At 43.5% G+C, this 21,974-nt stretch overlaps 2 protein-coding genes across 4 annotated transcripts in view; one reads left to right on the top strand and one right to left on the bottom strand.

The window, feature by feature from the left end:
- supt5h (SPT5 homolog, DSIF elongation factor subunit) overlaps positions 1-19,894 on the bottom strand; it is a 31,010-nt gene extending 11,116 nt beyond the window's left edge. Inside the window, exons 1-24 of one of the 3 annotated variants that reach the window (XM_015395186.1) lie at positions 19,742-19,894; positions 19,469-19,565; positions 18,707-18,866; positions 18,537-18,602; positions 15,809-15,814; positions 12,741-12,752; positions 12,583-12,652; positions 9,543-9,611; positions 7,331-7,396; positions 7,214-7,244; positions 7,034-7,102; positions 6,692-6,943; positions 4,794-4,883; positions 4,635-4,705; positions 4,458-4,563; positions 4,284-4,374; positions 4,050-4,186; positions 3,817-3,972; positions 3,588-3,734; positions 3,373-3,519; positions 3,101-3,226; positions 2,626-2,710; positions 2,049-2,159; positions 1,867-1,969 (exon numbers count right to left, since the gene is read on the bottom strand). In XM_015395186.1, coding sequence (XP_015250672.1) covers positions 1,867-1,969; positions 2,049-2,159; positions 2,626-2,710; positions 3,101-3,226; positions 3,373-3,519; positions 3,588-3,734; positions 3,817-3,972; positions 4,050-4,186; positions 4,284-4,374; positions 4,458-4,563; positions 4,635-4,705; positions 4,794-4,883; positions 6,692-6,943; positions 7,034-7,102; positions 7,214-7,244; positions 7,331-7,396; positions 9,543-9,611; positions 12,583-12,652; positions 12,741-12,752; positions 15,809-15,814; positions 18,537-18,602; positions 18,707-18,866; positions 19,469-19,555 — 2,258 coding nt within the window. In that variant the 5' untranslated portion in view covers positions 19,556-19,565; positions 19,742-19,894. Of the gene's footprint in view, positions 1-1,866; positions 1,970-2,048; positions 2,160-2,625; positions 2,711-3,100; positions 3,227-3,372; positions 3,520-3,587; positions 3,735-3,816; positions 3,973-4,049; positions 4,187-4,283; positions 4,375-4,457; positions 4,564-4,634; positions 4,706-4,793; positions 4,884-6,691; positions 6,944-7,033; positions 7,103-7,213; positions 7,245-7,330; positions 7,397-9,542; positions 9,612-12,582; positions 12,653-12,740; positions 12,753-15,808; positions 15,815-18,536; positions 18,603-18,706; positions 18,867-19,468; positions 19,576-19,741 lie in introns of all 3 variants that reach the window. The other 2 variants (XM_015395187.1, XM_015395188.1) reach the window with 2 other exon arrangements.
- Positions 19,895-20,680: 786 nt separating this feature from the next.
- On the top strand, positions 20,681-21,350 carry triap1 (TP53 regulated inhibitor of apoptosis 1). The gene has a single exon (XM_015395179.1). The coding sequence runs from the start codon at positions 20,788-20,790 to the stop codon at positions 21,010-21,012; it is 225 nt and encodes a 74-aa protein (XP_015250665.1). The 5' UTR covers positions 20,681-20,787; the 3' UTR covers positions 21,013-21,350.
- The last annotated feature ends 624 nt before the right edge of the window (positions 21,351-21,974 follow it).

The following is a 21,974-nucleotide window of genomic DNA, read 5'->3' as shown; positions in this document are numbered from 1 at the left end:
GTCAGCCACACGCCTAAACGGCGTCCGTCAGCCAAACGCCTAAACGGCGTCCGTCAGCCAAACGCCTAAACGGCGTCCGTCAGCCAAACGCCTAAACGGCGTCCGTCAGCCAAACACCTAAACGGCGTCCGTCAGCCAAACACCTAAACGGCGTCCGTCAGCCTAACACCTAAACGGCGTCCGTCAGCCAAACACCTAAACGCCGTCCGTCAGCCAAACACCTAAACGACGTTCATCAGCCAATCACCTTTACAACATCTAAACGGCAGAACGTCTAACAGAACAGGATATTTTAATGCTTGCTGAACATCTCAACCACATTAGCAGAAACCATGTTAGCAGAATAAACATCACAGCACTCGTAGCAAAAAACAAAACATTTAAACGTTTGCAGAACAGTCCCACAAATCAACAGAACATCTTAACAGTCATCTTAATGGTCCCCTAACTTCTTCTGCATTAAACACAGCAGTGGCACACAGAGCATAAACAGACAATATACTTGTACCATTCAGAAAGTTTCTGCGATACTGGTCACGTCGACTGAGATGAGGGTAAATCTGTACTGCAACATGAGGCCCAAAGCAGACCTACCACCTGCTAATTGGCCTAATCATAAACAAGCTTTAACGAGATTGATGTTGCCATAATAACCTGCTAATTACCCTGCTGCTGCACTTTACTCACAACACAGCATCAACAAACAGCACTGTGGAGAATTGGGGAAGCCTGCCAGTAGCATTGGCCTGTTAAATACTGTTATGAACAGTTTCTTCATTGTTCGGTAAATTATCTCACTTTATGAGTTCATTAAACTCTAATATAATTTCAGCATGCAGCATTTTTGGCACAGCACGCTGAATACTGACCTTCCAGATGTTTCATGAAAGAACAAATAGCAATAATCTTTAACTATTAGGCATCCCAGCTGTATTACCTCTTATAAAAAGCAGTCACTAAAGCAACAACTGAAAGGTTTAAGAGTGGTTATCCAACTACAATCAAATCTGCTTATTTTTCAGAAAGTCCAACACGTATTTTTTTGGAAATAATTAGATTTTTTCCTAGTTCATCATAAGGTATAAAAACATTAACTGAAAATGTAATTAATGATACATTTAATATCATATACATAAATTACTTTTGTGGAAATGACAATATTTAGCATGCTAGTCTGTTTTAGAGTTAGCATAAAATTAACTCAAAATGCACAATCTAAAACGCTGTTTTTTCCACTACTTTTACATTCAAAGGAAATATGAGGTGTTTGATGACTTTTGGTTTTGCAAAAAAGTATAATACATTTTTTCATGAAGCTAACAGGGCTTCTGTGCCATTAGCTTGCTTCCAAATGACAACTGATGTGTTTGCTAGCAGGCAAAGCTTATAAAACAGTTAAAAGTTACATTTTGTGGTTACAATTACAGGGATCTCATGGGACGGCCGTTCTTTATGAAAAAACTAATAAAATATATCTTTTAAGCAATTAAAATAAATGTCTGTGCCATTTGTCAATAAAGTTACTGTTGAATCAAATTTAATTTCAGTCTTATGAGGGACAGAGTCCAAAACTTGGCCAAGAGACAAAGGAAATATGGAAAAAGAGCTCGATATGAAACCATATTTTCAATTATAACAGTTTTTTTGTAAGTTTGTTTTTGTGTTTAATAAGTGTAACATTCTTAAAAAATGCCAAATGGATTTATGTTTTCCTCATGTCTGCACAGCACACATATGCTTTGACAGAGAATCAGCCTTAAACAGAAGGTCAAGCAGCAGAAGGAAAGGCTGGATTTGGTGGTTCCAAAGTCGAACCACAGCTTGTGTGATTTGCAGACAGTGAAAAAGCCAAGCTGTGGTACGTACATGGTGGTCAGTCTCTGCCGGTCCACAGAGATAGTCTGACAGGTGGAGTGCAGCTCCACTCGGGCCGTGGACTCTGTTGCATCCTTCACCACACCAATGTATCCTGGGAAACGGAGGCAAGAAGCGTCAGGACAAATGACAACCGAAGCAGAACAGACGACGGGCGTCTCCCTTAGGCTGACCTTTGTAAGGACCCTGCGAGATGCGGACAGTTTGACCAATCAGCTCGTTGTCTCTGCGTCCTCGACCCCGACCGAACCCTCCTCCGCCTCCACCTCCTCTCTGCGGAGCGCCTGGAAGAAGACAGTGATGAAACGCTCCTTCGTTAAATCACAAATCTGATTAATAGGAGACTAAAAACTAAAACATTTCAAAGCTGATCAAAAGCGTCTAAAAAGTCCCACATGTTGAGACTCTGTCCTGTTTATATCCATAGAAACATCCAAACAGATGGTAACACAAACCGTCTGGAGACACTTCTTGGGAGAACTATGTGGATGAAGCTAAAGTGACCCCCTGCTGGAGAAGCACTGAACTGCAACGCCTCCACACACTTCTTAACTGATGTTAGAACGGCTTACAGTTAACACACCACTCTAGACTTTGGTTTTCAAAGATTAGCTGTTGAGTTTTATCATTTTACTTCACATCAGGACTAAAGTCCACCTATTCAGTCCCAGGAGGATTAAGGAAAACCCAGAGTTTATGTTTGATTCAGAATGAGGCAAACAATTCGCTGCCTCGGGTTCAGCCACCCACCTCCTCCGCCGTGGTGCATGGGGCTGCTGATGCGAGGGCTCATCGGAGCGAAGCCGCCCACCGTGAAGTTGGTCACATCTCTTGGCTGAAAGCAGCAGAAGCATCGGAGGAAACAAAGTCAGGATCCTTTTTAAACTCTGGCAAAGTCAAGTTTAACTTTAGGCTTTTTTAAGGTTATTTGGCAGCATCTCGCTGAGCGGCGCAGTGAGGAGAAGAAGAAGGATTACTGCAGTCTCTTTCTACACAGTGAAACAAACAGCTGTGAGTTTTCAAACATGACCTCAGAGCTACATTTTCACATTCCCAGCTTCCTTTTTCTCCTCAGTAGAAGCCTCAGCTCACGATGTGAATATCTGAGCTACTCCGTGTCCTGCTTCCTGGTCTAATGAGGTGGAACCTGGAGATGTCACTGCATAAAATCAGCCGGTTGGTTCTCTGGACCTCAGAGGACAGCGGACAGTGCAGGGCAGCCTACCTTGGAGCCTCCAGCCAGAACCAGGTGTCTGGTCTTGCAGACGAACATTCCTCCGTTCTCCACCAGTTTTTTGCAGTGCAGGAAGGCGAAGCCTCGGAAAAGGTGTCGGATCTCGCCCTCCCGGCCCTGGAAGGAGAGGAAGCTTTCAACATGGAGGCATCAGAACTGCTCCACAACAGCAGAACCGAAATGAAGAAACTGAAGGCTTGTTTTCAGATCAGCTAGAGGACTAATGAGTCGCTCAGATGCAGAACCAGGAAGAACTTGCTTACCGAGTGCGGCCCGTCGATCACCTTCACGATGTCCTTGACGTGGATGTTGTTCTGCTCGGAGTCCAGCGCCACGGCGAAGCGGTTGTCCTTCCTGCGGTTCACGGCCTGGTGGCGCACCGTCAGAACCTTCCCGTGCATGTTGAGGACCTAAAAGGCAGAGCCGTCACGCACCATCCGCCTGTTCAAGCTAGAAAGCTGCCGGAGCGGGATAATACCTGGAATGTTTCCCTTTCCAGCCGAACAATGACGCCCACGGTCTGCGGGTCCAGCTGCACCAGCTCCCCCCACTCGTGCTGGCCCCCCACGTCCACGCCGGACGCCGTCTCGGAGCAGAGCTGCAGGTCTCTGGGTAACACCTTAAGCTGCGCGGCACAGAGCGAGACGGAAGGTCAGGAAGGGCGGAGCGGTGACGGAGGCAGACGGAGAATGTTGCCGTGGTCTCACCTCATGCATGGTCAGGTCGGAGAATAGGATGACGAAGTTCTCCTCCACCCGGACGATGAGGCCGGTGTCGCCCTCGTAACGCCCGGCGATCACCTTCACGTGGTCGCCCATCCGAAAATATTTCCTCAACTCGTGGGCCGGGAACTCCAAAGGATCCTGCTCAGGGAAACGGAGACAGAAATGAGCGAGAGGGAAACGGCGCCGGGCCGTGGCTGCCGATGGGGGTTCAGCACCTTCAGGTCTTCATGTTTGGGCATGATTGTGATCTTGTTGCCGTCCACGCTCAGGATTTTCCCCTGAAGGTTGATCAGCTCCCCTTCGCACACCTCCACGTTGTCACCGGCCTGCAGGTTGTGCTCGCGCTCCTTCCCTGCACACAAAGAGGGGAAAAATCAAAATGCTTTGTTCCGTTTTTGATCAGAACCCATCATGGAAATCCTTCCAAGTTAGAGGAAACGTCGGCCCACCTGACTCTGTGACCACCTCCAGGTCGATCCCCTCAGGCTGGTCCTCAAACTTCTCCAGCTCTGACAGGGTGGGCTTCACTCCGTCTGTGATCTACCGGAAACAAAGCAGAACGGCGTGCTGAGGTTCGGCTCTGAGGAGCCGCAGCATCGGAGGGTTTGCGTTCTTGGACTCACCACGGCAGACATGGCGAAGCTTTTAAACAGGAATCCTTTGCGGCTGTATCGGTTCCCCTCAAAGATCATGAAGTCTCCGTCGTGGCTGACCTCCCCCCCCAGAGATCTGAAAGAGTTCCTCACATTCAGCTCTGGCTTTAAAACCCGCTCAGAGTAAAACAGGAATGGACGCCGTACCTGATCTTCTCGGCGTCAAACAGTCGCTGTGGAGGCCTCTTGAACTTCTTCCGCTTAGCGAACCAATCCCTCTACAAACCAACACAGGTGTGAGTCAGAACCAGCTCCATGTCTCCACAGGGAGAAAAAAAACACAACAGGAGGGTCAGTTTGTCCCACCAGACTCATCTTGGCCTTGATGCGGTCCAGGTCTATGCGAGGAATCATCTTCAGGGAGATGGTGTTCTGACTGGGCTCCACGTAGTCCACCTGGAGACACACAGGATCTACAGCGTCAGGCTGGGAGATACGCCAAATATCTCCAACAGATATTCATCATCCAACAAATGGAGATGGGCGACATATTTGTACAAATGAGGGCAAAAACAAGCATCAGAACACCGCTGGTTCTTTCTTATTAAGTTTCCTCTTTATGTTATGAGACATTAATAGTTTTTCGACCGTTATTAATTTACTTATCTGAATACACATAATTGAACAGACTGAAAACTTTTTTTCGATTAATATCCGGATAGACAAAGATTCCAAAGAAGCATATTCGCAGATGAAAATGTTTATATATATGTATAGTTACTGCTGTTTTACTGTTTTAGAGTCTGTATACTTCAGTTAACGATTTTTCTATTACTAAATCATAATGTTAAATAATCAATTAACCACTTTCCAGCGTTGTATTGTCATTATGCTGTCACAGGTACAGAGCAACGAACCGGAGAGCAGTGGTGGGTTAAGGGTTTTGCTCAGGGAGCCAGCCAGTCGACTGTGGGGATTGAACCAGGTACTTGCAACCTTCTCAGAGCACAAGCGCACTGCTCTAACCACTAGGCCAACACTCCCCCATATGCTTATAGTGCTATATATCAGGCATCCCCAAACTCTGTCCTCAAGGCCCCCTGTCCTGCAGGTTTTAGAGGTTTCCTTGCTCCAGCAGAGCTGATTTTAATTGAAAGCTGATTAACATGCTTTTGGTCTACTGCAATCATTATAACCAGTTGTGCTGAAGCAGAGAAACCTCTAAAACCTGCAGGACAGGGGCCTTGAGGACAGAGTTTGGGGATGCCTGCATATAAATTCTAAACGAATAATCACAATTAATCCATTTAATTCTTTCAGCCCTAATTTGTTCTGTTAAAACCAAATCTGTAACAGATGGAGCGGCCTATAAACACATTTAGAAAAAAAACTGACTCTCTCTGGTTTGGCTGTTTAAAAAAAAAAAACAAAAAAAAGAAAAGCAGACAGTCTCTGGTCTCAGATCAGTTCTTTCTCAAGTTTCAGTAGATCCACCGTGATGCTGCACAATGGAACCGGGGGGTGAAAAGCTGCAGCTGGAAGTTTGTGTTCTCCTTTAAAAAAAACTTAATTTTTGATTGTTGAGTTTTTGTATTTGGTCAAAAAAAGGAAAATTGTAAAAAAAAAAAGTTAGGGTAAAAAATGATTGTTGAAGAACTAAGTCTATAATCAGTGGTTGATAGATTCATCCAATCGGCTATCCCTAAAACAGCAACGCTCGAACCGCCAGCTAAAGGTCCAGAGCTCCTCAACCACTGCTGATGGATGATGGATGGATGGAGGAAAAGAAGAATGGTATGGATGTCCCAATAGAACTTTTATATTTCTGATACAATACTTTAGAGAATTGACTGATACCAATATTGACCAGATACGAAATCAGCATTAATCAAACCTGCTTTTATGACTTATTCTGTGCTGTAGAATATTAGAAAAGTGTTTCTATTAGCCCGACAATATCAGTTTTTAGATGCCGGCCGATATAATTCGCTATTAGATTTTTGGCTAATATCGCTGACCGTAAAGAAAAGACCAGGGAAGGATGGATCTCTGGCTTTTGTTTGCATCATTCTAATGAGCATGTGGAGATTTTTCCTAAATGATCAACCAGAACAGACACTGAAGTTCTGCATGCTCCTCAGAATGAGAGCAGGACTAAAGATCATCTTTCCAAACAGAAGAGGATCACGCTGTCAGCGTTTAGAAACATCTTCCTCCATCAGCGCGGGCGAGTCAGGCGTCCTACCGCCAGGATGGGCTCTCACCTGAGCGATGTCATCTTTGTACAGGCCTCTCTTGAGCCGGACCCAGGACTTGGGCTTCAGGTTGGTCACCTCCTTGACCACCTTCAGGACATCCGTCATCTCTTTGATGGGAACCATCTGCTGGTTCCAGAAGCCCATCCTCAGGTTACCGATGCCCTCGATGGCGGCCTTGACGTGGGTCTGCTTGTACGACTCCACGTAGATGTAGCCTTTGACGTGATCGGGCGCCACCACAGACTTGATCTGGAGAGGCTGCGGACAGGAAAACCCACGCATTCCATTAACGACCAGGAAGCACCAATCAGAGCTCAGCTTGCAGTCAGGTGACACGTCGACGCTTACTGTGTCAGTGAACTGGTAGGCGATGAACTTCCGCATCAGAGCGATGGCCGTCGCTCTCTCCTCCCCAATCTGCAAACAGGAAACAGGTTTGATTGATTTCTTTCCCTTCTGTACTGATCTGCGTGTGTGGGTGTGATGGTGGGTGTGTGTGTGTGATCATCCGTGTGTCTGTTTCCACACCTTACACTTCACAGTCCACAGATTTGGGTCCCTGCACAGACGGGAGGAAACGGGATGAAAATCTTATGACATCAGCAAGAGTCTAGAAGTTGATTGGTCAAAGGAGTGTCTACATACTTGACTCCCGGAAGCAGCTGCTGCTGAGTGATGTCATCAGAAAGCTCCTCAGTACCCCAATTGTTACTTTAAACCACACAAAAGAAGAAGATGAATGTTTGCTACCCATTTATTTAGCTGCCATGTGAAGAATAGCCCATTTTCACTACCCTTTAAAAACCGTGCTCAGACCGGTCCGAGCTCAGTAACTGAGATAACTTATCGTGTGTAAATGGAAAGCAAACTGAACTGAACCGAGCTAGACACAACCGAACCGAGCTAACTGCAAACCAGTTCCAGAGGTGGGCTCGGCTCGGTTTTTCCCTGGCTCGGTTTTCTGATAACAAGAGCGCATGAGCAGAACGCGTCATCTCCGTCTGGCTGCACATCGCGATTCACACTCCATTCCAGTAGTTGGCGGTAATGCCCCTCCAGAAGTTGCTTGCCAACCAACACAAAACAGAAGAAGAACAACTATAAACAACAATCGAAATCTTCTCTATGCAAAATTTTAAATAATGGCATTTTAAATAATAACAGCGAAGTACAGCAATAATAATCAAGCATAACTTTCTGAATGTGACGGGCGCCGCCATTTTGATTTGCTTGATTCCCTCCTTCTTTGTCTTCTTCTTCTTGTGTTTTATGGCGGTTGGCAAACAACTTTTGGTGCATTATCGCCACCAACCGCTTGATTTCCTCCTTCAATACTGGCAGTAATACCGCAGATCGTCACTAGGAGGCAAGGAGTCGAGGAACCGAGATAGCGTGATGCGTAAACGGTCGTCAGAACCGAGCTCGGCCTGGTTAACTGATCCGAGCTAGGACCTTCTCGGCATGGATCGGTTTTTCAAGGGTAGTGTAAACGGGGTAGAAGTCTGCAAAAATTAAATCTACCAAGGGATAAAATTAGTTCTTCCATTAACCCTTTATAGGGCAAGTTAGTGTTTTTGATCACTTGCATACCATTTACAAATGGAGTCCCCCCCGTCCCAGAGTGAGGTCTAGAAGCACAAAATGTACAAACAAACAATGGCTGTACATCTTATTGTGGCGTTTGACCACTTAGATGAGCCCTTTAATGATATATTACCTACACTGGAAAAAATGATCCAGAAACAAGTAAAAATTTCTTAATTAAGTGTATTTACCCTTAACTTAAGTAGGTAAATAAGATAGTTTGCCAATTATTTAATATTTAATTATTAGTATTTTTACTCTTAAAATAAGATAATTAGATAATATTCACTTGAAATAAGACAATGCAATTGTGTTTTCTTATTTAAAATTTAAATTGTCTTGTTCCATTGGCAAAATGTCTCTTTTTATCTCAATTCAAGAACAAATGCTTTCACTATAAGAAAAAATGACTTCGATTTTTTCCAGTGTACTTTAAATTAATTTGAAAAAAAAGTTAAGTGAAGAAGAAAAGGTCAAAAGCTAACTGAAAAGTAAAAAAGTTAATAAGCCTAGTTAACAAATATATGTAGGTTTATAAACTAAAAAAGTAAGTGCCAGTATCAGCATTAATGTCTCTAAGGTTATGTTGAAAAACAAATGTGTTTGTTTCACTCTAGAAGTGTTTTTCATTGATTTCTTACAGACACACTTTAGTTGTTTTTCTTAATATATTTGGGTGAGTTGGTGTTTCTAGTTATTACATTGACATTAATTTTTGCCCTAAAAAATATCCATAATTTTTGAATGTTACAAAGGTAATAAGGTCTTGTCCTGGATTCCGATAACACTGTTGGCTGGAAATGTGGATTTTCAAAGTATTTCACTGAGGGCGCTATAAAGGGTTAACGGCCTTTATTTGTATGAATAAGATTAATTTAGAAAAATTAAATAAAGTTAAAACTCTCCAGCTTTAAAAGGGATTTAAAGAGTTTTTTTTTAGCTTCAATCTTTTCGGTTAAATGATCAATGGTGTCTCTATGGTGACAGGAGGAAAAGTCAGACGGTGACACCAGGGGTTTGAATTCTCTGGCCTGGGTCTTTAATTCTATTCAGAAAAGTTTTATTTAATCAGAAAGAGCTTGAGTGGAATAAAAGGAACTGGATCCCTCTGTTGTTCCAATTCAGAAAGTCAGGTTTATTCAAAAGGTCAAATATGTTTGTTTGTTTAAACCAATCTAGGTTTTCTCAAACAATAGAAACAAGAAGCTGAGATGACAATGTTGAGACGCTCGGTTTATCCAAGTCCTTCTACATGTCAGGCTGTGATACTCACTTCTCTCCCACTGATGACTTGGCGTATTTCCTCATGTAGTATTCACCCAGCGCCTCCTCCCTGGAGTCTCTGAAACACAGAAACATCGGCCATGAAATCCCAATCTGATTGACAACAGAACTGTTATTGCCATTATTTGGACTCCCACCGAGAAAACAGGCATTCCAAAAATTAATTTCCTGCGCTTCATCTAAGCCAAACTCTCCTATTACCCCTGGGACTATATGAGAAGATGCTTTTTTAGGAGCTGGACTTTTTTTTTTTTAACATAAATGAGTCAATCATCTCCTTCACAGCCAGCTGCAGAGGGTTCAGGGTCAGAGGGTGTTAGATCTCACAGCAGTGGGCAGCAATGTTTACACAGTTGCAGAAAAATAACCGGTTTTTGAGATGAAAAGCTAGAAAATGAAAAGCAGATCAACCTCTCGCCTCATCGTTAACATCATTAACAGGCTGAGTTCCATCTCTGCGTGAGGACAGGGGGGAATGAAAGTCTTCAGCTTTAAAGGGATCTCTTCATCCTCCGACATGGGAGCTGGCTCTGAGTTCGTCTGCCTGGCTGTGTGTTTCCTGGATGGGGCCGCCTTTTACAGCTGCTTTTTGTATCTCTGCTTCTGTCTCCTTGAACCCCAGTCGGCCTCAGCAGATGGCCGCTCACACTGAGCCTGGTTCTGCTGGAGGTTTCTTCCTGTTAAAATTTTGTTTTTCCCTCTCTACTGTCGCTACAAGCATGCTTAGTTTGAGGGATTGCTGAAGAGTCAACGAGTCGATGCAATCAACTGGTTTTCCTTAGATAGAAAACTTTGAATCAGTTTAACTGTATAATCTGGTGAACTGTAAAGTGCCTTGAAATGACGTGTGTTGTGAATTTGGCGCTATATAAATAAACTGAATTGAATTGAATTTGGTTCTGCACTCCTAAGTACCTTAGTGGGCCGGTTATATCGGATTCCTCCACCTCTTTCTTTTCTCATTTCCCTTTTTATGTTCCCATTTTAGTCTGTGGTTGTTCTTGAAAAGTAATTTTTAAAATAAAAGTATCAAACACGAGCAGCGGTTCTGGTCTTGGATCTCTGAGCCGTCTTTCTATTCCTGACTGTTGGATCATGACCTCTGACCTTAACACTGAGGTCTGCAGAGCTTTATGCTGCGTTCACACCGGACGCAGCAGGCGCAGTAGAAGCAGCTAGTTTACATGCAAAGTCAATGGTTGACCACGTCAAAGTGCAGCAAAATGTCCCGCAGCGTGTTTTGAGCAGTTGGCGCAGCTCGTTTAAGCATGTAACGCGCGCCCGCCGCTGCTGCTGCTCGAGTTGGAAAAATTTAACTTTTGCCGCTCGACGCACCGCATCAACCAATCAGAGAAGCTGATCTGGGAGCTGGCAGAGAGACAGACACATCGCTGATGACACAGAGCGCTAGGATCACTCCTCTGAAAGTTTATTAACGCCTAAATTATTAACTTAAAATGCTGAAATCTGCCGGCAGAATATGTTCGCTTTATTATCCTGGTGCCTGCAGTTTGGATTATGTACATGGAAACCGCCTTCCAGCCGCCGCAGAAAACTGCGATGAGGAGACCGGGCCATAGGCTGCTGTTGAATGGGATTCCTACTGACAGCTCACCGATGGTATGTGGGGGTCTGAGCGGCTCCGACAGAAAAATTATTGGAAGGCAGGATGATAATCTGGATGAACTGACTGCACTGATTAAGTTTTCAGGTGGATTTTTCCACTTAAAAACATATTAAAACTACTTTATTCCCACTGATCACAGCAAATACAGCTGCAAGGCAAAGAAAGGATAGAGTAGCTCCGCCCAACGTGCATCAGACCCACTTTTCCACCATGCAGCCAGAGCAGCAAAGCTGCTTCAGCCGTGCGTCAGAACTAACTGGTACAAACAGCAAAAATGAAGCAGCAGACGCGATTTTGCTGCTCCTGCTGCGTCTGGTGTGAACGCAGCATTAGATGTTGTTCTGAGACCTCCTGGAGTAATTCTAGTCTCTTCCGGGTTTTCTCTGTGGATCCTGGTTCTCTGAAGTCCAAATGTCTTCCTCTAGATCAGTTATGTCAAAGTCAAGGCCCGCGAATTGTTAATCTGTGGCCCCCTGGATGATATTTAATTACCATTAGAATGGGCCCACAGGCCCCAGCCATTTGTGTGCGCTGCTGTCACCTCGCGGGCTACCGTTGCATTGTGGGGAATTTAGTGTGGGTGTGGTTGTGTTGCACGCACCAACACTACATTCCTAGGGGAAAATAATAAATCTGTTGTTCTTTGCATGTTTGGATTGTTTTGGTTTTTGCTTTTCCCCCTTTAACGATCCAAGCTGGGCTGAAGTATGTTGTCTAACGAGGCGGAGTGCACTAACTGCGCTGCACTGCTCTCCATCCAGGCTCCTTCTATTTTGGCTATAATCAGCCTCTGCTGACACCTGCGCGCAGCAGTTGCGCAGCGCAGTTGCGCAGCGCAGTTAGAGCGCTCCGCCTCCTTAGACAACCCAGTTCAGCCTAGTGTGCTTGGAATGTTAAACCAAAACAATCCAAACATAATTCATAATGCATGCATGCACTTTCATTTATGTATATATCTTATATACAAGTATAATTATATAATAAAATTTATTAAGAATATTGATATTTTGTTTTTTTAAAAACAAAGTGTTAGGTCTTGGTTCTTGGTTCAATAGGCTATGTTCATTTTAATATGTTATAAACATCTAACCAGTTCCGGCCCTCGGCTTGTAGCAAATGGTTTTTTGGCCCTCGGTGTATTTGACTTTGACATCCCTGCTGTAGATCTTCAGCTGTCAGAGAGGTTCTGTTTCTATATTTATTACACATTCAGGTCCAGTAACACCAGGATGGGTTTAGCTGCTGAGGCTGAGCTCAGGTCTCTTTTTTTATACAGTTTAATCAGGATCTACCAGGTGAAGTAGACTATTATCCAATGATCTGACACATTTAAGTGTGAAAACAACCCGACAAAGAGCAAACAGTTATTCAAACCACTAAACGATGGAGATGCATGTTCTACCTCCAGAGGTTCTGGAGTCGCCTGGATCCAGAGTGATCTTCATCCAGAACCACATGGTCCAGGTTAGAAGCTGTGGAGAAACAAGGCAGATAATTTTATCATTGATGTTCAGCACAGCAGCGCATGAGGTGAATGTTTAAGATAAGAGGAACGCTCACCTTCAGCCTCTTCTGCTCAGGATCCATGAGGGAGGGAGGACCGGAGGAAGAGAGAAAACAAGAGTCAACAGACTAGAACCATCAGAAAAAGGAAGGGTTGCAATGGAGGCAGGAAACAAGACGAAGCACAATGAAAGGAAGACAACGTGGATAAGAGGGTGTGCGAGATGGCTGCAGCAGTGAGGATCTACGTGCTACCAAAGCATGTTAAACCAGGATGGAAGACTCATCCATGTTGGTGTTTAGGCACAACGGAGCTCAACTCTGCAGCTTCAAAATGTTTTCAAAGTTCTTCCTTCTGCTAAACTGATCGAACAGAGAAAATCCTGTTCCAAACTGGAGCTCTGATGGGTTCCAGATGAACTCAACGAGAACTTTAAGACAAGCGGAGCTGATCAGCTTCAAAAGCTGGAAACAGTGATGTTTAACCATCATTAACTTATAAAAAACAAACAAAACAAAAAAAAAACTTAGGAGCCACAACATTAGGAACACAGATTTAATTGTAGCTAGCTCAAAACGCTGTGATGCTAAGGAGACTGAGGGAAGGTCAGGGAGGAAGGGCCTGAGTGGGATCGACCGACCTATTTGGAGACCAACCAAAGGACCTGGGTACTGGTGGGATTCTGGGCACTGGGTCATAAAGGCAATGCTTTTGAAATCACAGAGCCACTGGATGTTTGGTCACTTTAAGATCCCAAAATAACCTGAGGACTTATGGGGTTTTATAAAGACCTAAAATGTCGGCCATACTGCAGGTCCTTATGGAATCTCAAAACAGCTCCAGCTCAGTCAGACTGGATGGAGAAAATGTGCCACAGATAATTGCTAAGGATAGGTCTTTACTTTGACTAGGCCATTCTGAATCTACTTGGATCTAAACTATCGTCCCACAGGACTGACTATTTAAGAGTAGTCATTGTTACAATAACTGTAAGGCAATCTTAGATATATGGAGGGCCAAAATACATTATGAAATACATAAACTGGGAAAGTAAACAAATGTACCATAAAATGATAGATATACAATTCATTCATTTATCTAAAACATGATTCAAATATATAATTGTAAAGTCAGAACTTAATTCTGCTCTATAGTGAACCAGAGCTTCCTACCTAAGCTGTGCTGGGCTGTTCTGAGACCAGAACATCTGTAGTTAGAGTCAGAATCAAATCAAGCACAGCTGGACTCTGGGGACTGATTAGGAGACATCTGGAGGCGGAGCTGACCCTGGGTTTCAGGGTTCAGCAGGATTTTTATGGGTGTTTTTTATCAGGGTTTGTACAGGAATGAGTAACTCTAATTTAGTGCTTTTTTTAATACTCTTGGAAATAATTTTAATGCGATCAACAATTACACATGACGAAATCGTTTTAATAAATCTTTTTTTTAAATGCCACAATAATCAGATTTAATTTTAATGCCAATTAAGGCCTTATTTAAAAAAAAATAATTGAATGACCTTTAATGACCTGCAGAAAGCCTGTATGTGCTACACCCATAGCAGTTTTCTGTTTCCCTGCACTAACTGAGCCCACTCCTTTTTCTTTCCATCTTTTCTCCATGATGTTTTCCTCCTTGGACAGATCTCCCCTTAATGAGCAAACTGTCAGACTGATCCAGAGACGTCGCTCTGATCCTCCTTCAGCCGAGATAAGACAGCTATGCACCAGTGATGCTCTCTCCATCGGTTCGGAATGACGGACCCGCCGTTTAGGAATCCTTTCCATCATTCTTTCTTCATCCCTGCTATCAAGGCTGCTGGGTTTGAAAGCAGGGTTGATTTCTATCCAACAGTGATTTGCTAATCTGTGTGCAAATAAGGATGAAAAAGTGTTCTGAGGTTGTTAGGCCTATTAGAAGGCATCATTTCTGCCTAGTTTCAGTGTGATTTTGATAACTTTTAGGGTTTGTGCTCTAATGTTTTGGAAAAACGCTCATAAAAAATGAAAATAGTGACTTCAAGTCAGAGAGTAGTGACCTGCTATACAAAAGTACACTGGCTAGAACCCTGGAATGAAGGTATGGGGGGCTAAATATGAATGAATACCAATTGTTTTGTTAGATAAGGCTGAAAACACATGCCTCCTCCACTCCATGGTTAAACCGCAGTTTGCAGAATAAGAGAACATCCCCTGGAGAAAAACAGCCTTTGGTCAGGCTGTCTTCTCTGTAAGACCATCTCAGCAATGGAACACAGTGCCAGAAACCATCAGAGACTCTTTGTCATTCTCTTCATTCAAAAAGAATGCAAAAAAAAAAATGGCTTGCAGAGAGTCAAATTTGTGGGCACTAAGGTTTTCTGTGTGTATTTTAAATAATTTATAATTATTTTACATGAATTGTATTTCCTAACTATAATGTTTTTTATGTAATTGGTATTGTAATTTTATCTTGTGATTTTATACATTTTTTTTTATACCTGGCTGGGGGACTACCGATGAAAATTAGCACTCCTTAGCTAACTCGGGTATATCTACATTATTTTAATGTTGATTAATGTACACTGCCCCCTTTCAAATAAACAATAAATGAAATGAAAAGAAATGAAATGGAGGTGTTTGGTTGGGATGTCAATAAATGTAAAAAAAAAGAAAAAGGTTTAGGAGGGATATTTTCTCTGTTGGATGTTCTTTCTACTGCAGAAACTTCTTCCAAACACGTCTATAAAATCTGAAACTAAGTTAAATCTTAAACTGGTCAAAATGTTGTGGCTGAAATAAAAACAATCTGTTAGTCTGCCTTTATTCTATATCCAGATTAAGGGAATTTCTTTAATGATCTCAGATGAAAAGTTAAAACCATAGGAGTTAGTTGACCACTGAAACATCTAAGCTCATCATCAGGCAGCAAAATGAGGAAAACGTTCAAGCCGTCTCCTCTCAGCCAATAGGAAGCCACAGTTTTCAAGAATGGGTTTCCCCCTCAGTGCCGTCTCACAGGTGCAGCTGGGCCGAGATGAGGTGACGTCAACATGAAGGGTTTTATTAAATGGATGACCATTTAAATGGATGATCCATTTACTTTTTAATGGGAGTCAATGACAAAAGAGCTTGAGCAGAATTACCGTTAACTGGAGGCCGCATGCATGACAGCGAGGGGCCGCCGCAGGAAAGAGAGAGTTCAGTTAGAGCCCAGATCAGTCTGAGTCTTCAGAAAACATCAAAGGAAACAGCTTCACACAAAAACACACTTTAGAGAACGGTAGGAGCATTTACAGCGTATTAGGTAGACCGGGAGCCTAAAGGCAGAGAGCAGAACTAAACATGTGGTTCAATCTGGCCTGAATTAAACATAAGGAAGCATAACAGACCCCCACCCCCACCTGTTACTGTGCATCATGATCAAAGTATAAGAATTTCTCAAACTTTTGAACAAACTGTCATTAAACGCCGTTTCTCATCCCTTGGTTGACTTATGCTACGTTCATAGCGAACATGATTTGAGCAGCAGAAGCAGCAGGTTTACATGTAAACTCTGTAGTTGATGTGGATCCAGGTGCTCTTTTTTGTAATGGCACTAGTGGCTCTTTTTTCTGACAGTAGGCTGACAGGAAAGGGTAGATGAGAGAGATGGAGAGACATGCGGCAAAGGACCACAGGCTGGATTCGAACCCTGATTGCCCACGTCAAGGACTAAGGCCTCCGTACATGGGTCATGCACCCTAACCACTGCGGCACCTGCACGTCCGTGGATCCAGGCTCTTTAAAAGGACAGTGCATCTGAGCAGCTGAAGCAGCGCCTCATGAGCTTCTCTTTTTCCCCAGCTTTTTTTAATGCCATTACATTGCTCCAAGTACAGAGCAACGAAATTCACTCACCCATCCTCTTATGGAGCAGTGGGCTGCAATTGTGTGGTACCTGGGGGAGCAGTTAAGAGTCTTTTTGCTCAGGGACCCAGAGTGGCAATGTGGGAGAGGGGCTTGAACTCACAGCCTCAGGATTTCAAGCTCTATGCCCAAACCACTAGGCCGCCACTTCCCCCATCTGAGGTGCGTGACGCGTTTCACAAGCAGCAGATGCTGGAGTTGGAAAAGTTGAACTTGATGCTCGACGCGCCACATCAACCAATCAGAGAAGCTGATCTGGGAGTTGGCAGGGAGACAGACACAGTGCTGCTGAGAGCTATGATCACTCCCCTGAAACTGTTTATTAACGCCTAAATTAACTTAAAATGTCGAAACCTGCCAGCAAAATAAGTTTGCTTATATTATTCTGGTACCTGCAGTTTGTACCACATACCTGAAAAATGCTAGCATCTACTTTGTAGGGGAAACCCCCCAGGAGGCGACTGGGCTGGAGGCAGCTGCTGCTGCTTGATTCTAGGGATCGGAATCGAAAACCAGTTCCTGTTCAGAACCAGTTTTGTGTTTTCCAATTCCATGGCACCGTTTGGCAGCTCGCTTAACGATTCTCTTAAAAGGCGCCCCATTGGGGAAAGCGATCAAAAGTTTGGCTTCATTTTAAGGAAGAGAAAGATGGCGACAAGGCGCCTTGCAATCCTTGCAAAGTGGCAATAACATGCAGAAACACCTGCGCACACAACATGGCATACATTTTAATGAATGCCGTATTTTTAATGCTTCCGGACAGAAGCTAAAAACGACCAGCAATGAAGGTAACTCTGGTGGTAAGCAGCTAGTTTTATATCGCTGGCTGTGCTTAATGTGGTTCCTAGTAAATCATATGCCATTTCTGGGAATAAACCATTTTCCTACCTCTCTTTGGATTTATTAAGGGAGTGTGGCTTTCTCGTTAATTCAGCCCTTCATTGCTAGCATGTTTAATTAGAACTACTGGTAGCTGGAATTCTTACATGATTCTAGCTATTGCAATGGATGTAACGAAACATGCTACGAAGTTGCTCCGCAGTTCAGGGAACAAGAGAAAGATGAAGCTCATTTATTTAAATCAGGGGGAGGAGCTTATTTCCCGAAATTGTACAGTGAAATTGATAAGGAATCGAATCGTTTCAGAGAATCGATAAGGGGAATCAGAATCGCGAAAATCTTGTCAATTCCCAGCCCGACTTGTTCCCCAGTGGCAGCGCACCGCTGGTATGTGGGGGTCTGCACGGCTCCGACAGAGAAATAATATGTTAAAGCAGAATCGTAACCTAGATCAACTGACTGCCCAGATGATGTTTTGAGGTGGACTTTTTCCACTAAAAACATATTAAAACTACTTTTTATCGATTTTTCACAGCAAATATAGAAAAGTCGCTCTCTGCCATTGAACACAGTAGTAGCAGAAGCATAACCCCTTGCTCACACTGGCTCCGGTGCGGTTAACAAGCCGACGGAGACCGCAACTCCCACACACCCCCTCTCAAACCGCCCTTTGCGGCTCCGGCAACAGGTCCGGAGATTTAACTCGCGACAACAAAAGTTCACTTGAGTTCACGTAACTTCACGCGATAACACGGCCCAAATTAGGATATTTGTGAGAGCTTGTTGCGGAGGGCTCCGGCACGCCGCAAGGATAGCTTTCTTGCTGAATTTTCTGCAGCGCCGGAGTGTCTCGGTAACCGCAGCCGGACAGCTCAGCAGCCGGTGAGAGAGGTTTATGTCTTTTTAATGACTTGGAATCACTGCGGCGCCGCACCGCACCACAACGGTAAGACCGGAGTCGGTGTGAGCCGGGGGTAAGACGCATCTGGACACTCTTTACTGGACACGCTTCAAGGGCATCACAGTTGTCCTCGAGGCGCGTCGGACCTTCTTTGCTGCTCTAATCGTGTTTGTTTTGAACGTAACGCTCTTTTTGATGCAAACAGAAAGTGTGAGAAGTCTAACCTTTCTCCAGAATATCCTCCCCTCCTTCAGACCAGCGATCCTCATCCTCATCTTCATCATCCACATCTGTACAAAGACACGGAGGAGCAGGTGTATGTTAGAGCTCCGCCTTCAGAAAACAACACGACGACTGTGCACGTTAAAACAGAGGGAGGGTCGTCTCGTCACACCAGCTTCATCCAGGATAAACCCTCCGTGTTTGGGCTTCTTCCTCGGCCGGTCTTCGTCTTCTTCATCCTCCTCTTCATCGTATTCCTCCTCATCCTCGTCGAGGTCCTCCCCCTCTTCCTCGGCTATTTTATCACTGCCGACGGGGCTGGCCGGCTCCTCCTGGCGGTGGGAGCCAACAACTTTAATGAACGCCTTAACATGAATGCCTCAACAAATAATAAACTTTAGGTCAAACCTGTTTTTGTTTTTTGTTGTGGTCCCACCCACCAAAAAATACTTACTTTTTTTTATTTATAAACCATAAAACTCATAATAGCCAATCAGGTAAACTAGAAATCAACAACAACAAAAATTAAGTCATGCTTTAAAAAAAAAGAAACGTCCAGCTAATATAAAACTTTTCCTACAACATTTTTAATGTATCTGCTTTTATTGGATGATTACATCAACAGCAACGTTTCTGCTTCCAGAGAGAGAAAAAAGGCAAAAATATTGACACGTTTATTGTGTTATAAGGCTTCACAAAACGCCCTAAAACAGCAAAGAGTTTAGATTTGGTTTGTTTACAAAAAACAAGCTGATAGAAGGAGCGTCTGAGTAAATAGTTTATACAGCAATCGAACATCTATACTGGTAGTTGGCTTTATGGTTAATGGGTGTGCATAGAATAATGACTATACAATAATGAAGAATTAAAAATGAAAGGATTTGAGATCCACTGGTAAGAACGTGCCTGTAGCATCTGATCAGCACCAGCTCACCTCATTCTCATCCACCTCCTCGGCCTCCCCGTCGCTGCTTCGTTCACTCTGGTTGTCCGAGAAGTCGCTGTCATCGCTGTCAGACATCTTGGTGTGACTAGAGACGACTCACATGGAGAGAACGTGACATTAAACATCCGAACCGAACACAATAACTGCAAAAAAACCACCCCAGCTAAGCTAACAAAGCATGCTAATCTGGTTAGCATGAAGATAACCAGCCTTATATAATAAATTAGCTGTCATATTAACCAACTGACACCCGCTTCTCACCTGGTTTTAAGCTTTGCTGTGGGTTTTATCCCAGTAAAAGACGAATAAAGCCAAACAACAACTATTTGAATCTGTGTGACGAGTCTGGTTCTCCCGGAGAGCCGCGAGACTTCAGAAAGCTGCGTATCAACTCTCGCGGGTTTTGAGTTGACGATAATAAAACAAAATAAAGAGGGCTCACTCTGCTGCTTTCTACTTAGGTGTGAGAAACTGTAAAAAAGGACGTGTCTGATGTCTGTCATTTCTACGGAAGAGGATTAGGGCCACTAAAAAAATAAAAAAGTTAATAGATCTTGTAAATATTATTTCAGTTTAATATGTCAAAATTTTGACTTTAATCTCAGAATTCTGAGAAAAAAAGTTAGAATTCTGACTTTTTTATATTATACTAAAATAAAAGTTTAAAATCAGTTAACTTTTTTATATTTTTCCAGTGGCCCTAATCCTCTTCCGTACGTTTTAGCATATATTGTCAGCATTTTCTTTTTCCCTGAACAATGGCATCTGGCTTTTAGCTTAACAGCATCATCTTTTACTGTTTTGATATAAATTTGTTCAGTAAACATTGATATATAAATTAAATTATAAACAAAAAGTCCATAAAACTATTTTTGGGACCTAATCCTGGAAATTAATTGGCTGTATTGAAATATCTGCACTGAAAAAAGTTCCCTCAGAAACGGCATATATGGTGTTTTTGAAAACAAAAAAGAAAAGTTGCCTTTTGCAAAGAAAAAAATAGAACAGAGGGTAAAACTGGAAAAGCAAACACAATTCTTATCATAATTAGTTCCGTTATTTCTAGCTGTATAGGTAGTATTCAAAGTAATAGCATGTTATATCAGAGTGCATACTCTGTCTGCACATATCTCTGTTACGTCGTGACGTGCCTACGCTGCTCTACCTCTGCGTCTGTGTAGAAACAGCCAATCCCGTGCTGCGTTAAAGGACAGTCAGTCAGCGTGGTTGTTATTGCTGCGTCTGTAGCGATAGTAGATCCCGTCTGGATAATCTCTCTGCGGCGTTGCCTGCTCGGATCCCCGGAGATGAACAGCGTAGGGGAGGCCTGCACGGACCTGAAGCGGGAGTACGACCAGTGCTTCAACCGCTGGTTCGCGGAGCATTTCCTCAAGGGGGACCGGAGCGGAGACCCATGCACCGAGACCTTCCGGAAGTACCAGCGCTGCGTGCAGAAGGCCATCAAGGAGAAGGACATCCCGATCGATGGGGTGGAGTTCATGGGGCCCAACAAGGACAAACCTGACAGCTGATGGACGGCTCTGGGTCTGGTCCCGGGCCCTGAGGCCTGGATCGCTGCCAGCCGCAGGGAGCTTTGAACTGAGTCAAACAGCGGGCCCTGAAGTGGTTCTGCAGCAGGCCTGCTCAGACAGATAGGAGCTGAACTCTGTTGCTGCTCTGAACTGCAGCTCATTGTGACATTTTGTTTACAGTAAATAATGAGACGCAGCTTTCATTACTCGTCCAGATTGTTGCGACTAACCCTGGAATCAGATACAGGAAACTGACAAATAATGTATCTGAGCCAAATCACTGTTTCTCTGGTTGATTGAATTAAATCCTAAAGAAAAAAAGAGATATTTTTCAACTGAGTCACGCTGCACTTTGTGTTTTTATTGCTTCAGCTCCAACCCAAGCATTTAAACCCTCATTCATTCACACTCTGCTCAGCATGTTTATGAGGGAAATGTCTCGGTTGAAGATGGCAGCCAAAAGCCATTGTCTGACTCACTGCTCAGATGTGACATTAAAAGGAAATCAGTTATACTCTCATAATGAGATAAAAAAAAAAAAAAAAACATTTGAGGGAGACATGGTCCAGAGACGGCAGCACAGGGTTAAATGTCTTCCTCTTTGTGCATGGTTTTATACTTTAGTGGGCATTAAGTTTTCCAGAAAAAAATCCCTCCAGATCATGACTTCACAGGTTCTGTCCTCTTGGATTGGTTTTCCAAACTGAAATGTAAACATAAAGGTCTTGGAAAGAAAATAAGAAACTGGTATTTTAAAGAGCTTTAATCGATTTGTGATGTCAGAAACTCCTTCAAGCTGACTTTGTTGACTTCAGGCTGGTTTACGCTTAGAAACCATGTGTGTCGCAGCGAATGCAAATGTGCCCCCAACGCAGACACTGTGGTGCACATCTTCACACTCGTAAAGGCCAATTTATGCTTCTGACGCATAGCCTTTGCAAATCATCAAATCTGTCTCTGTG

The sequence above is a fragment of the Cyprinodon variegatus genome, unplaced genomic scaffold (assembly GCF_000732505.1).
Source record: "Cyprinodon variegatus isolate N-32 unplaced genomic scaffold, C_variegatus-1.0 Scaffold729, whole genome shotgun sequence".
NCBI classification, from domain to species: domain Eukaryota; kingdom Metazoa; phylum Chordata; class Actinopteri; order Cyprinodontiformes; family Cyprinodontidae; genus Cyprinodon; species Cyprinodon variegatus.
Note: the sequence above shows the minus strand (reverse complement) of the source record. Positions and strands in the feature narration are given on the sequence as shown.

What these genes read in the sequence shown, in the direction of transcription:
- triap1 (XM_015395179.1), top strand. Translation starts at nt 20,788, where the DNA reads ATGAACAGCGTAGGGGAGGCCTGCACGGACCTGAAGCGGGAGTACGAC.